The 16,750-nt window shown below is 43.2% G+C and overlaps 1 protein-coding gene across 3 annotated transcripts in view; it reads left to right on the forward strand.

Annotated features, from left to right (window-relative positions):
• HSD11B1L (hydroxysteroid 11-beta dehydrogenase 1 like) overlaps positions 1 to 16,750 on the forward strand; it is a 73,533-nt gene that overhangs the window by 30,767 nt on the left and 26,016 nt on the right. For all 3 annotated transcript variants that reach the window (XM_040321688.1, XM_040321670.1, XM_040321679.1), the window contains exon 3: positions 11,276 to 11,387. In XM_040321688.1, the coding sequence (XP_040177622.1) occupies positions 11,276 to 11,387 (112 nt within the window). The remainder of the gene's footprint in view (positions 1 to 11,275; positions 11,388 to 16,750) is intronic.

A 16,750-nucleotide genomic window follows, 5' to 3' on the forward strand; every position in this document is an offset into this window, starting at 1 on the left:
TTATTCGAATTTCAGAAGATGGTTATAATCTTTCTATTCAATAATTTTTTTAAATTTAATTCTATTCTTTTATTTTCTATCCTATTTTGTTCTGTTTTACTCTATATTCTATTATTTTATTTTTCTTTTCTGTTCTATTATATGTTTTTCTATTCTATTCCTTTAAGTGTTCTTGCATAGCTTTTACACTACATAGACAAGTAATATACTGAAACGTGCCGATTGTTCCCGATTGGTGTGCTATTACTTTGTGGAACGTTTTGCCAAATCGTTCAAGAAATATTGTCGTTTTTGCTGAAATTTTTTCCCATAGGAATGAATGGCGACATGTTCAAAACTAGAGTGTGAGCTGACAAAAGCTTAAAAATCAGGACATGATTTCTAAACTGCCACCACTCCCTCATTTTTAAGCCCACCTACACAAATCTTGTATCAAAACTTTCAGCTATCCCTGCTGCCACTACACATGTCCACGGCTAAGCTATAGTCCTGATAGTTTTCACAATATGACCATTTGTTTGCAACTCACGCCATTTATTGACATTCATTGAAACTCTACTCTAGCCACTTCAAATTTGAAGGGCAATATCTAAACTGCGACTGTGCCTTCATTTTTAATATTTCAGACACATACTATGCATCAAAATGTAGGTCTGGATTCTCACAATTTAAAGCTCTTCGCTGTAGGATTTATCGTTTATAAAATATGACCGTTTGAGTTATTACAGCTATCATAATCCTGTGTATTGTGTTTTGAGCAGTGGTTGTGAACACGCTTAGAGCCTGCATAAACAGGGCATGAGCGTTGCGAACAGTGGTTGTGAACACTGATTATCATCAGATAGCACACCTTCACCTCCATTCTACATCAAGATGCTGAGACCCCCCAAATGCATGTGGCCATACCTTCATCTGCTAGGCTTGATAATGCTGCTAATGTTTTTATAAATGTATGTTTTAAAGTAACTGTGAAGCACTTTGGGCAACAACGTTGCAATTAAATGTGCTATATAAATTAAATAAAAGTTGAAATGCATTTCACACTCTATCAAACTTGTCATGTGTAGAGTTGAGCGAACTCGAACTGTAAAGTTCGGGTTCGGTACGGACTTTGGGTTTTTTCCGAACCCGAATAATTGCTGAAAGTTTGGGTCCGGGTTCGGAGTTCGGGGAAAAAAAATGCGCGGAGGTCCCCCCAAATTCAATAACCAGACCCTTTAGGTCTGATATGGATATTAAGGGGAACCCCGCCGTCAATTTAAAAAAAATTACGTGGGGTTCCCCCTAAATATCCATAACCAGACCCTTCAGGTCTGGTGTGGATTTTGAAGGGGAACTCCACCCCAAATTTAAAAAAAAATGGCGTGGAGTTCCCCCTAAAATACACACCAGACCCCTTATCCGAGCACGTTGACCTGGCCGGCCGCAGAAAAGAGGAGGGACAGAGTGCGGCCCCCCCCCTCTCCTGGACCGCACTAAGCCACATGCCCTCAACATTGGGAGGGTGCTTTGGGGTGCCCCCCAAAGCACCTTGTCCCCATGTTGATGGGGACAAGGGTCTCATCCCTACAACCCTTGCCCGGTGGTTGTGGGGGTATGCGGGCAGGGGGCTTATCAGAATCTGGAAGACCCCTTTAACAAAGGGGACCCCCAGATCCTGCCCCCCCCCTGTGTGAAATGGTAATGGGGTACACTGTACCCCTACCATTTCACAAAGGAAGTGTAAATAGTAGTTTTCAGGAAAAAAACACACACACCGTAGAACAAATTACTTTATTAATTAAACCAAATAAAAATCCAGCGGTGAAAATAGACGATCGATGCTGCTCCCTGCTCCAACGTTGTCTCTATCCAGCGCCGGGTGATGTCTCCAGCGACGGTCCAGCGATGAGAACATCCATCCATTCAGAGCACAGCTCAGCGAATGACGCGCCGATGCTTTGACGTTTCTTTTATAGGGGAGGCGGGCCACGCGTCACGTGACCCCGTCCCCCTCTGACGCACACTCTGCTACGTCACTGGGACAGCCCAGACATGCCCCTTGCGTTAGAGCGGGACGGGGTCACATGACACGTGGCCCGCCTCCCCTATAAAAGAAACGCTGGACCAATCGTTCGTCGCTGGATAGAGACAACGTTGGAGCAGGGAGCAGCATCGATCGTCTATTTTCACCGCTGAATTTTTATTTGGTTTAATTAATAAAGTAATTTGTTTTACGGTGTGTGTGTTTTTTTTTCTGAAAACTACTATTTACACTTCCTTCGTGAAATGGTAGGGGTACAGTGTACCCCATTACCATTTCACACAGGGGGGCCAGGATCTGGGGGTCCCCTTTGTTAAAGGGGTCTTCCAGATTCTGATAAGCCCCCTGCCCGCTTACCCCCACAACCACCGGGCAAGGGTTGTGGGGATGAGACCCTTGTCCCCATCAACATGGGGACAAGGTGCTTTGGGGGGCCCCCCAAAGCACCCTCCCAATGTTGAGGGCATGTGGCCTGGTGCGGTTCAGGAGAGGGGGGGGCCGCACTCTGTTCCCCCCTCTTTTCTGCAGCCGGCCAGGTCAACGTGCTCGGATAAGGGGTCTGGTGTGGATTTTAGGGGGAACTCCACGCCATTTTGTTATTAAATTTGGGGTGGAGTTCCCCTTAAAATCCACACTAGACCTGAAGGGTCTGGTTATGGATATTTAGGGGGAACCCCACGTCTTCTTTTTAAAATTGACGGCGGGGTTCCCTTTGATATCCATACCAGACCTAAAGGGTCTGGTTATTGAATTAGGGGGGACCTCCGCGCATTTTTTATTTATTTTTACTAAAAGTCCGTGTCCCATTGACTTCAATGGAGTTCGGGTTCGGGTTCCCGAACCCGGACTTTTTTTTTAAAGTTCGGGTCCGAACCCGAACATCTAGGTGTCCGCTCAACTCTAGTCATGTGCACTTTTTACATTTGATCAATTGGTTAGTGTAATGTTTACTATCTCCGCCCACTCCAGTTGTAGACTACTGGTGGAGGCAAGAACACTTCACACAATTTCCCCAGAAATTTTTGCTTTTCTAGTTTGTTTTATTTTCCTTGGAAATTGAAAAACTATTGAAAAACTTTTCTAATTCGAAAATTCAAATAGATTTGAATACAAATAAATGAAACAAATTTTGAAAACGAATTAAACAATTTTTTTTTTTTTAAGTATTTGTTTATTGAATTTTCCACAAAAAATGTTAACATACATTTTTCCCAAAAGGATACATCATAAATACTAATGACTGTTATAGAACGCTTGGCCCAACATATTGATATAGCAGAATCGGCATCTCCAGTTCCCAACGGGGAGGAAGTGACATATTATGGGGTCACAATATTTAAATTGAAACCAAAAATTTTTTTTTGTTTTTCACATGTCTAGATGTCTCCGCATTTGTACAGTTCAAGCATCAGTCTTGGTAATGGATATTGGGTTTAGTTAACAGTAAACAGTAAGTTGTCCGAATAACTGGCTGTTTTATGTGGGCTTTAACTGTCTGGAAGAACAGACATTTCTGAGGTTTCTGTGGATATATCGTACCAAGGCTTCCATTGTGAGGGTAAATATTAGAGGACACAGGGGAAATCCTGGTGGGTGCCATTTTGTAAGTGAAAATATTTAGAAAGACACTCATTGGTTCTGACTGCAGCTGTCACTTGCAATTTAATAGCCTTTGTCCAGCTAAGCATGTAAAAGTCTAGGCCTATATGTTGGAGCATGGTTTCCATAAATTTCAAATTCACTCTGTTGAATACTTTTTCAGCATTGGAAGATATTTGCAAATTTGGAATTCAACGGGAGGTAGCGCTATTGTTCATGTGCAAAAGTGTTTAAAGGGATAATGATCACATTGGTTTCCCTGGGGTAGGTAAAACCTACTTAAAAAAAAACTACTTAACCACTTCCCGACTGGCTCTTGTATATACACGGTGACAGAATGGCTCTGCTGCACGAAGCGCCGTACATATACTACAGCCGTTCTAAGAGCAGTCATGCGCAAATCACTGTATATATACTGCGGTTTCTGCTCGGCGGGGGACCCGATGTGCGTGGCCGGCGGGCGCGATCCCCACCGGGCAACCATCGATTGCAGGCACAAGAGCAGGAACGGGGATTTGTGTGTAAACACAAATCCCTGTCCTTTCAGGAGTGGAGAAACAGATCGTCTGTTCCTAATAAGTAGGAACAATGATCTGTCTTCTCTTCCAGTCAGTCCAATCCCCTCACAGTTAGAACACACCTAGGGAACACACACTTAACCCCTTGATCGCCCCCTAGTGTTAACCCCTTCCCTGCCAGTGTCATTTATACAGTAATCAGTGACTATTTTTACCTCTGATCGCTGTGAAAAAAAAATGTTTAAAAAAAAATTGGGATAAAAGTAAAAAATGATGTGCTTTTTTTTTTTTTCAAAATTGTTACTCTTTTGTTTCGCAAAAAATGGCCTGGTCATTAAGGGGGCAAATCTTTCCGGGGCTGAAGTGGTTAATTGAGGTTGATAGGTGTACTGTAGAGTGATGAGGTAGGAGTTTGTGGTACAGTATTTAGATAAAATCTTCAGGATTGTATTAAGTAGGGAGATTGGTCGATGGCAGGAACAAAAAGATAGGTCTATCCTCACTTTGGGGATGACCATGATTTGGGCATGTCAGGTGTCCTGTGGACACCTTACCTATATGACCTGACACATTCTGGGCCAGGTAAAGACTAAAAGGTTTTGTTGTAATGTACTGTGAAGCCCTTAGGGCCAGGGGCTTTGAGTTTTGTGGAGGGGATGGCAGAGGGAAATGGGTTGTTCTACGACAGCTCTGTATTTCTTAGAAAGGGCTGGGATGCCCAGGTCTTTAGTATTGCAATTGCAAGAAAGTTGATCATCCTGGTCTTGGGGAAAGGGATTGGGGAGGGAATTTTATATAGCTTTTTGTAGCAATTTGTAAAGCAGCGGGCTATATGAACTGATGACAAACACCTCGACATACCTCATTATAGACCAGCGACTGCAGAAAGAGTCTGCAGAAGCCTGGGAATTGCACCTGTGATCCACTGATCGCAGTTGCAATTATTTGCAGGCTCCTATGCAAAAACAATATTGTTATTTTGTTTGCAAAAGGTGTACTTAGTAATCTGACAATATTGCCCACATGGCCAGCATATGCTCTTAATAAACATGGGGGTAGTTTAGTGCAGTCACTTCAGACTGCCTTTTCATGAAACGGCTGGTATTTCCATCACCATGGCGGTAAAGTCTAGCCCAAAATACTATAGTATTCCCTGCAGATCAAATCTGTTTTTTTCAAGCATACACATTTACAATGCACAGAACACACTTCCCAACTTTATAATTAAGTGGTCTTGCATAGCAAGATCACTTATTGTTCTCTCACACATATATTATTCTTATTCTTATTATAGCCAAATTTGCCACCCTAACTCCTCTCACAGTTTTTACACTACATAGACGAGTAATATATCGAAACGTGCGGATTATTCCCGATCGGTGGGCTATTACTTTGTGGAACGTTTCGCCGAATCATTCGCGAAATATCGTCATTTTTGCGGCAAAATTTTCCCATAGGAATGAATGGTGAGAGGTACAGTGTGGGAAGTCAAAAAATGAAAAATCATTACATGATTTGTAAACTGCGACCACTCCCTCATTTTCAAGCCGACCTACACAAATCTTATATAAAAACGTTCAGCTATCCCTGTTGCCACTACACGTGTTCACGGCTAAGCGATCGCCCAGACCGTTTTCACAATACGGCCATTTGTTTGCAACCCACACCGTCCATTGACCTCCATTGACTTCCATTGAAATTCAAATGAAAACACCTAAGAATTTTAGGACAATGTATAAATTGCGACTGTGCCTTCAATTTTAATATTTCAGAGACATACTATACATCAAAATGTAGGGTCTTGTGATTCACACAATATAAAGATATTCGCTGTACGATTTATAATTTTTAAAATACAACCATTTGAACGTATTGAAATTTTGAAAGTATTAAAAAAAAAATCCTGATTTTCTGCTGTGTTTACAGAGAGCCCTCAAACCAAACAATTGGTTTCCTAGGAGACGCTGAGGAGTTTAATAACTCCTCACAAACAGCTGTGAGGTGAGTTGGCTCCTCCCACACAAGGCTGAGGGAACTTGGCTCTGCTTAGAGGCTGCTTGCATATGTTTACATTGGTTTCCTAGGAGACGCTGAGGTAAAAACCTTCATACACACAGCTGTGAGGGCTTTCTATAGCTCCTCCCACACAGCTGTGAGGTGATATGGCTCTGTTTTTTTTGGCTCTGCGTAACTTCTGCATGCTCTGCATATAGCAACCATCCATAGCAACCAGACCATAGCAACCAATCCATAGCAACCAGACCATAGCAACCGTCCATAGCAACCAGTCCATAGAACCAGACCATAGCAACCAGTTCATAGCAACCATCCACAGCAACCAGTCCATAGCAACTGTCCATGGCAACCAGTCCATAGCAACCCTCCCATAGCAACCAGTTCATAGCCATCAGTCTATAGCAACCATCCAAAGCAACCAGTCCATAGCAACCAATCCATAGCAACCAGACCATAGCAACCGTCCATAGCAACCAGTCAATAGCAACCCTCCATAGCAACCAGTCCATAGCAACCAGTCCATAGCAACCAGTCCATAGAACCAGACCATAGCAACCAGTTCATAGCAACCATCCACAGCAACCAGTCCATAGCAACTGTCCATGGCAACCAGTCCATAGCAACCCTCCCATAGCAACCAGTTCATAGTCATCAGTCTATAGCAACCATCCAAAGCAACCAGTCCATAGCAACCAGTCCATAGCAACAAGTCCATAGCAACCAGTCCATAGCAACCAGTTTTGATGGGGCAGTTGTTGATGAGGCAATAGATCGAACTGGATCGACACACTGTTGGATCACATTTACATCTCCAGGGGCACTGTCTCCAGTCAGGAGTATTGGTGGAGGCAAGACCACGTCACACAATTTCCCCAGAAATTGTATATTTTCTAGTTTGCAAAAGAGAGACACTATGGTGCGAAGAAGGTTTACAGTGCACGCTGGAGGAAGGTATAAACTGATTATGGTTGGTCAATAATGGTTTTAAAGTGGGGGTCAGCAACCAGTAGATCGTGGACAGGTAACTGGGAGATCATGGTCTGGGCTTGCTGACCCACCATTCCAAAGCACCAAACTGAGTGCAATACAAAGGGACTACTTGTAAAGTTGGAGGTGTAGTAGGGAGCAAGAGCCACATAAGGCGATGCCTCCTCTGTAGTGATGGATCCTGTCCCATACAGAGTAAAATCACATAGATTTTAGCTACACCTTTCCCCAATCTAGATACTATTCCTTGCCTGTTACACATACATCTGTATGAGTATACACAGGGCTAATGGTTTCATCATTTGTACACTATACTGGCCTTTTGGAGAGTCATGAATGGGCTTTTGTTATCTGGCCTTTGACTCTGGACCTGCACATAATTGTTCACATCGGCCACTCTAGTTGCTCATACCATTAACTCGTAGTATATGATCTTAGCACATGTTTCGGGCCGACTTCATATTCACTTTATGTTTTATAAACATCATAGTTGCTGCCCGCAGCACTGTGTGCATTGCATTGTTTAGATCTCCACAGGCATGGTGTTCATTCATACACTTTGTGTTTTATGACACACTTTCACACTAGATTTCCATCTCCATCTAATTATAGCCATCAAACACTTAAGCCGTTAGTATCACTTGACAGCTGGGCTCAGGAGCTCGCTCACCCTATGGGATACGAATTCCTGCCATAGTTACATCCATTTTTTATTATATTCTTTTTTCTTTCTTTATATGCAAACTGTTATTTCAGAATATGATTTTGGCAAGCCCTTTGGGCCTGTTCTACACATATCTGGATGTATGTCTAACGGGTCAGCGGTCACATCAGTTGTTTGGCCTTCTGGAGAGTCATGGTCGGGTTCCCGACAACAGACTATCGCACTAGACCACTATCACAATTTTTTTACTTTTTTATACATTTTTTTACAACTACATCATTGATGTTCATGGCCCTGCATACGTTGCAGTGTTTGAATGGCTATAAGCATTATGTTGCCACACAATCCCCGTGTTCGCAATAAAGTTTTGTATTAGATCATTATCTCCACTAGACACTTTGTTAATATCTGGCATATATGTTTGCATGTTCACACATTATCATTTGGTCACCCCACATTTGTATTTATTTTAAATATTTTGTATAGACAATAGGTACACAATATACAACAAATAAATTAAGAATAAAAAATACAAAAATACAGGAACGAGAATTTTCGCCTTAAAAAACAATATAAATAAAAATAAATACTCATATAGAAAACCAAAACGAAAAATAAGAATAAAGAAGCACTTTAATGTTCATTTCTTTAACTCGTACAAATGAGGTAATTCACATTAATATTACACAGAAGTGTTCACATTTAAATACCAGATGTTCACTCTTTAATGCACAATAATATTATCCTCATAATGGTCATAGAACATGCATACACTTTATTAATCTCATTAATTTTAGTATAGCTATACACGGGCTAAAAGTGTGACTTCATAATCTTGGAGCATTGTAGGGATATATATAGGTGTTTTGTCATTATGTATGTGTATGTGTTTTATATGCTTTATGTATACTATGTGTGATTTCTTTAGATTTTTTACATTTTTGTATGTATACTTTTATATCATGTCTATATTATTTTAAACATTTTTTCAATTTATCAATTCTGAGGGAGGCCTCATCACCTGCTCCATATGATCTAAATTGAATGTGCTTGCAATTAATTGTTAGTCTAATTATTTGATTGATTGAACTCTGCCATTGGCGGATGTCTTTTTCACATTATGGTGGTTTTGGTATTTATGTTGTGTTAGTATGAACCCATGACTAAGCGCTGAAGTACAGCGTGAAACGCGTCGGCCAATACTGTACCTGTTGTTTGCGGTGAATGCATGTGCATTTGAAAATAAAAGACCAACTTTATTTTAGTTATTTTGGAGTGCGGCTATCCAGAGTTTTTTCGTCCATTAGCTATAATCGGCATCGCCAGCACCCTGGTGGTTCAACAACCCTTAATGATACACGAGGCTCACCTGGAGCGGTGAAAGATTTGTCTGTATGAGGGGGCGACACTGTGCCCTGTGATCTTTGACTTCTCCCATTGTGTTCAGGTAGATCTCCACCTCTTTAAAGTTGCCATTCCCTGGTTTAAAGGGATGTGGTCAAATCATAATGAGCATATCTTTCAATCACTAAAAGATTCAAAATGGTAGATCTATATGCAAAAGCCTTTACTCTGTGATAGAATTATTTCTACAGAAAGAGATCTAAAGTAAATATAAAAACTGGTCTTCAGTGTGCAGGAGAGTTGTAGGCAAAGCTTGGGTATTTTTTTTTAGGGCTAGGGTAAAACATGCCAGAAGCATGGTAGCCCTCTCAAAACAGTAGCACAACATCTGTAATCAAGAGATTGACACAGATATCAACCATTATTTGATGAAAAGATGGAATTAAGCCCTGGCCTAGGTCTGCATAGGAGGAGAAATGCCTTGGTGTCCATGTGTGGAGGAATGTCCTGGCCTTGGTGTCCTTGGCCTTGGTGTCCATGGGTGGAGGAATGTCATGGCTTTGGTGTCTATTGGATTAAGAATATCCCATCACCGGTGCCGGTAACAGAACAGAGATACGTTACATTATACTATACTGTATGTCCTATTGTTGGAATGAGGAATGCCCAGCATTGGTGCTCAATGGCTACGTACCACAGAAATGCTCTGTGCCCCACATCAATGCTTCTGATTATGATAGATGATGTTGATAGATAGATAGACAGACAGACAGACAGACACTGCTGTATATCTATAGTTCAAGATTGCAGGCACTGCTGCCCCTGACTGCTAGTTTCATGAGACTTTGAGGACATTTGATGATGTCACTACTGTGCTATCTACTGTTCTCATTTCTGGAGGCTCTGACATGAGGAAGCAAAAAATTAGAAACGGAAGAGAGGGAACACTACACAGTGATTCCTAACAATCTTACCTATGGGTATTTGGTAAAACAGTATAAGCAGTATCAAAACTGATAGAAGGCATTTGGGGGCTGAGAGAAGCAATATGAACTGTCCAACAAAATTAGGGCTCTTTCACATGGGCGGTCCGCCCGGCAGACTCCACCTTGCTTAGCAAGGAATAGCTCCGCTGATCCCCACTGAGCATGCGGATGAGAGGTACATCTCCGTTCACTGTGCAGAGATGGACCTGTCATTGTCCCACTCTCCCCTATAGGGAGATCAGATGAAAAGAGACCATCTGTCCGTTTTCATCCGATCCACCAGACGGATGGAAAATAGAGTCTCCATCTGTCTGGATTTTGTGGGGGGGGGGGATCAGATTGGATAGCATTTAGGACATCCGCTGCTCCATGGGGCATAATTGAGAAGGCAGACCTGATCGGAAAGCCTGTGTGAAATGGCCCTTAGAGATATTTGGAAGCTGTGACCTAGTAAACAATTAAGTTAGGACATTTGTTGTACAAGGTACAGAGTTATGCCGCGTACACACAACCGTTTTTCGGGTTCTAAAAAATTACCTTTTTTTTTTATGTCATTAAAAACGATTGTGTGTGGGCTTCAGAGCATTTTTCGGGTTCTGAAAAACGGGCAATTTTTTTTTCGAACATGCTCTATTTTTTCACAACGTTTTTAACGTTGACGTTTTTCGGGTTGTAAAAAATGGTCGTGTGTGGGCTTTAACGACATGAAAAATCCACGCATGCTCAGAAGCAAGTTATGAGACGGGAGCGCTCGTTCTGGTAAAACTACCGTTCGTAATGGAGTAAGCACATTCATCACGCTGTAACAGACAGAAAAGCACAAATCGTCTTTTACTAACACATAATCAGCTAAAGCAGCCCAAAGGGTGGCGTCATCCGAATGGAACTTCCCCTTTATAGTGCCGTCATACGTGTTGTACGTCACCGCGCTTTGCTAGAGCATTTTTTTTTCACGATCGTGTGTAGGCAAGACCGCTTTAATGATCAAGTTGAAAAAAACAACGTTTTTTCTAGAGCCTGAAAAACTTTGTTTTTTTACAACCCGAAAAATGATCATGTGTACACAGCATTAGCCTTCCTAGCTGTTAAATGGCATACACTGAATGTGGTAATAAACTCAACCTTCTCTTGAATACAGGTGAAAACCAAGTGCCTGGAGCTTGGAGCAAAGAGTGTGTCACTGGCCCTCGCTGACATGGCCTCATCAGAAGCTCGTGAAAAAGTGATGGAACAAGCTATAACTGCCCTGGGTGAGGGAAATGATTGATGTAGCAACTTGTATGCTATAAAAATTCTGAACATTAATCTCTTTCTCCTATGATGGAAGGCTTCAAGTGAAAGTAGGCATCCCATAAGAGCCTTAGATGACTGCATTTCACAGTAACGTTTGCTACTATTACAGACATTCTCTCATACTGTTCTGACAGTTGTGATAATGCTGAGATGTTTCAGCCATAGTTAAATACAATGCTTTCAAGTAAATAGATGAAAATTGTGTATTTACAACACTTTGCTAAATGTATCCCTTCCAGCCTTTTCTGTCCATTTTGCAATATTCTTTCCACTGCCTGAAATGGAGATCTGTATGTTCTGTTAGAATAAATAGATGTACCTGTTCACATTTTAGACCCACAGGTTGTATGTGTAGTAGACCTTCTTCAGCAAATCTTCCATTGAACCTAACATTTAAAATAGAAGTATAGGGTTTTCCTTTATTTCAGAATCATACTGTACCTACCTAGGTGGATGCAGGTTCTCTAACACTGAGAACAGAGCGATCTGCTACCGTCGATCGCTTGGTTCCCAGAGCTCCGTGAGCAGAGAGCTGGTCACTGTCAGTCACCAGCTTTCTGCTTGCCCCCTCGCACTCCCGGGATCACAGGGCTGTGGCAGGAGTGGGCCAGTTCAGGCTCTCAGCAGCTCACTGAGAGGCTGAGCCGGGTGCCAGTCCAGGCCAGGCATGTGGGCGGATCCCAGCCATAAGGTCGTGATCCTTCCCGAGCCTGGAACTTCCCTGTATAATCAGCTGACAGTGGGCATTAGCCCACTGTCTGCTAAAAACGGATCACAGGAGTGCAGAACAAACTGCACTCCTATGATCCACAGGTGAAGTACAGTCAAATGAGATTTGGCTGCACTTCTTTTAATGTGTCCAAATATTAAGCTGACGTTTAAAGCGGATGTTCAGTTTTTTTAAATAGTGCAAAGGATTGAATGATGAGTGTCCCGTGTGCTGATGGCTGCTGTGTTAGGTTGAAATTCAAAGTCCTCTGCTCCCGCAGCAGTGATCTTCCAGTGCTGCAAGGGTTAATTTGACCAGTACTAGCTGTGACAGACACTGACCAAGTGATGATTATGCCCTGCCCTTTCCATTCCCGTGCTTCATTCAAAGAAGCGCTCTATGAATAGTGGACCAGCAGATGATTGAAAGTTCTGCCTACTCTATTCATAGAATGCTTTTCATTGTGGGGACAAATAGTACAGCTTCTTTTACCGCAGCATGGGGGTGGAAAGGGTGGGCATTTTTGGTGCTTGATGAGTGTCTGTGAAAGGTGCAGCTGCTCATATTAATCCGAGGTCTAGGGGATTTCAGATTGCAACCTAACACAGCAGCCACTCTTCATTCATGGTAAGTACTGTCTCTGGCGCTGTTTAAAAAAATAAATATAGAGCTAAGAAGTTCTCACTTTACTGGCTGCATGTTTGTTATGGGAGCAACAAGCATTTTTAAGCCTAGGTTCACACTGCTGCGAATTCAAAATCGCGGTAAAATGCGCGATTTTACCGCGATTTCGCGGCCACGATTTTGCCGCGACATGTCAAATCGCATCTCAAATCGTTCCAAATCGTACCCAGTGTGAACCAGGGCTTAAAGGAATTCAGCAATGCCCTTCCATATTTCTCTGAGCATAGGAAATAACAATTCAGCCTACAAAGTTATTTTTTTTTAAAAAGTCATTAATTTGGCAACTGCTTCAAAACTTTCATTTTTAATTATGCCTCAATGATCTAAAAGAAACAGACGATTTCAACTATTTTGCAAAATTAACCTTGTCACTGATAAGTGTGCTTTATCTGATGTGTCTGTGTTATTACATACAGAAATGATCCATTGGCTGTTTGTCTCCAGTTATCAGGGTGGACTGATGTTTGAATAGTCTAATTAAGATTGTCAGAGATTTTTAAAAGGAACATTGCATGTCAGCGAGATCACATATAGTATATGTAGTGCCTGTGTACTTTATGGTACCAGTGCTAGTTAAATTTAAGGGTAAGATCAGAGTGTAGTTAGACTCTGATCCAGATTGTTAAGTGCAAAACAGGGTCTCTGTCTTAGCTTGGCTGTGCTGTGGGCTTATTCTGCTGTACCGGGGTGTTCTTCCAGCCCTGGTGCTGCAGGTGGCAGCAGTGGAGTCAAGGTTTGGGTGCTCTTTCCCAGCAGCCAATCAGGAGGGTTTGACCTCGCTGTGCATGCTGGGGAGGGGTATTTATGAGGCAGACGTCATTGGTTCTGGGTCTTCTTTGTCCAGTGTGGCACCCACCTTTTAGGGTGGCCACGTCACGGTGCCCCGGCGTTATGGCTACCTGGCCGGGGCTTGCGTGCCACGCGGTGTTCCTGGTTCCGGGGCCATGCTGGCCCAGAGCATCTGAACAGCGACGGGGACCCAGTGAGTGACTGGGTTCCCACCTTTGAGGATCCCAAGCTGCTGTTCAGTGGGGAGTCAGTCTAAGGAGCGCCATTAAGAGGCTGACGGTCCAAAAGGGCCTGGACAAACTACCGGGGATTGAGGTAGCCGGACACTGAGGGATTGATCACCTGTCAGTCGGTACCTGGGCGACAAGTTGAAGAAGATCCAGGCGTAACTCATCTAAGGAGGGATATCTCCAAGAATTCCATCCAGAAGGGACCTGTGGCAGAGGTATCTTTCTGAGGCTCACCGAGGAGGGTCTGTGGCAGAGACTTCATCCTACAATTGTCCAAATGATACTCCTGGTGCCATGTCAGTGAGAGAGGCCTGTCCGGGTACACTAAACCCACTCCGGCAGGAGTGGCGCAGAGAAGTGTTACGCTTGGGAGCAGGACTGTTTTGCCTCGTACACACGATCAGTCCATCCGATGAGAACGGTCTGAAGGACCGTTGTCATAGGTTAACCGATGAAGCTGACTGATGGTCCGTCGCGCCCACACACCATCGGTTAAATAACCGATCGTGTCAGAACGCGGACACGTAAACCACGTACGACAGCACTATAAAGGGGAAGGCCAAAGCCTTTGGCACCACCCTTGACGCTGCTTTTGCTGATTCCGTGTTACCGCGTGTTAGTGAAAGTTTGGTTAGAGCCGATTCGCGCTTTTCAGTCTCTGTGCTTTGCAGATCGTATTCTCGGGTTCAGTTTGTTCTTGTGGGTTCGTATTTGGCATTCAGTGATTGCAGTCAGGTCGTTTCTGTTTTGCAGTGCCTTCCTGTCCGCTCGTATCTGTTTTTCCAAGTGCGTTTTTTACAGGTCTTTCTGTCTTTGGGGTGCTTTCTGTTTCAAATGCGTTCTGACCAGCCGACCGGTTTTAAGCTATGTTGGAGGTGTGTTCTCATGCTCGAGTTCGTGCTGCGTATGGGCTGTCTTCTGCAGTTCATATTGTTGCTAGATCTGTGGCCGTGAACAGGGCGAGGAGGAGTTCATAAGCCAAGAATTGGTTGCGCCAGCGTGACCAATTCTCTCATATGCCTCTGCTTAGGTGAAATCCAGGAGAATAATCCTGAGGACTTCAGGAACTTTCTCCGTATGACAGACCCCGTTTTCCACCGTCTATTGGATCTTCTGTCCCCCTTTATAACGAGGTTGGACACTGTGATGCGCCAAGCCATGACAGCCGAGCAGAGGCTTATTGCCACGTTGCAGTACCTGGCGACTGGGAGGAGCCTACAGGACCTCAAGTTCTCGACAGGCATCTCCCCCCAGGCGCTTGGGATCATCATACCGGAGACGTGTTCTGCCATCATACAAGTGATGCAGGAGGAGTATGTAAGTTTCCTCCTTTAACATCACAATCTATGTCTTTAATGTATGCTAATGTCTTTCATTTCTTGCATTATTCCCTAAATACCATGATTGTAATATTCTTTGAATGTTCCCTTTGTCCCCATGCATGTTGTAAGCTTTGAATGGTCCTTTTTTAGCCTACATGCATCTTTCCCTTCACTAACCTGTCCAGCATGCTATCCTAGGCCCAAACACACCTAGCCTAGGATGTCTTTTGTATTGTGTTTGCAATGTTTATGTGCCAAAGTACTAATTTTTTTTTGTTTGACCCCACAGTTTTCCTCCACGCCACAGGAATGGCAGACTGTGGCTTCCCAATTTGCCCAGCGGTGGGACTTCCCTAACTGCGACGGGGCAATAGACGGGAAACACGTCCGCATAGTGCCGCCACCCCGTTCGGGTTTCTTACTATTTCAACTACAAAGGTTTTCATAGTATTGTGTTGATGGCGGTGGTGTCGGCACAGTACGATTTTTTGTATGTGGACGTGGGGAAGAACAACCGTCTGTCTGATGGGGGAGTGTTTGCGCAGACGGAGTTTGCCCATCGTCTATAGACTGGTGGTCTTGCATTGCCACGGGATGAAGACAATTTGGATAGACTCCCGTTTGTTTTTGTCGCGGATGAAGCTTTCGGGCTTGGACCACACCTCATGCGGCCGTTTCCCCAGAGAGCCCTAACCCAGGAGAGGAGGGTTTTCAATTTTCGGCTGGCCAGAGCCCGGAGGGTAGTCGAGAATGCCTTTGGGATACTGGCCAGCGGGTTCCGCCTGTTCCAGACAGCCATACACATGGCGGAATATAAACTGAACACTATTATTTTTGCTTGTTGCATTTTGCACAATTTTTTACGCAGGCACTCACAGACATACCTAACCAACATTGGGCCTGAGGCAGGACTACCCTCAGATACCTTTGTTGGCCTGGACACTGGTCGAACTGACTTGGCCCCCCAATCTGCTCGTGATGCACGCGACAAATATGTTGAGTACTTCGTGGGTAGGGGGGCCATTGCTATGCCAGACCATATTTCTTTCTAATTCGGCCCAAAAAAAAAAGAAATAAATAATAAATAATTTGACCATTGGAATTATACAGTTGTTTGTCATTCTTGCTTGGGTTTCTTTTATCTGTCTCCCTGGTTCTCCAACTAGTGCACCTGTAGTGCCAAATGTATTTCTCTGTTTTAGTAAATAACCACAATTGTCACAGTAATCACTCACTTTTTTAAATGTCCAAACTGGTATTGAGCATAGTTTTTCTTGATTGGGGTTTTATCCTGTGCACAACTTGTGCGTTTTTTTAATTTTCAGGTATCCCATTTTTTTTCTCTGTGCACAACTTGTGCTTTTTTTAATTTTTCAGGTAAAAAAATATATATATATATTTTTTTTGGGGAAAGAAAACCAGGCTTTTTTCAAACAAACAAACAAATATCTACAAACAATGGAACTTACAAAGTTCAACCTTATTAGAAACACATGTGATGGGGTGATGTCACCCAGGACCAAGCCAAAATTTGAAGATGCACACATTTTGAGAGGCAAAATGGGGATTTCTATCCTGATCCCATG

The sequence above is a fragment of the Rana temporaria genome, chromosome 1 (assembly GCF_905171775.1).
Source record: "Rana temporaria chromosome 1, aRanTem1.1, whole genome shotgun sequence".
NCBI lineage: Eukaryota > Metazoa > Chordata > Amphibia > Anura > Ranidae > Rana > Rana temporaria.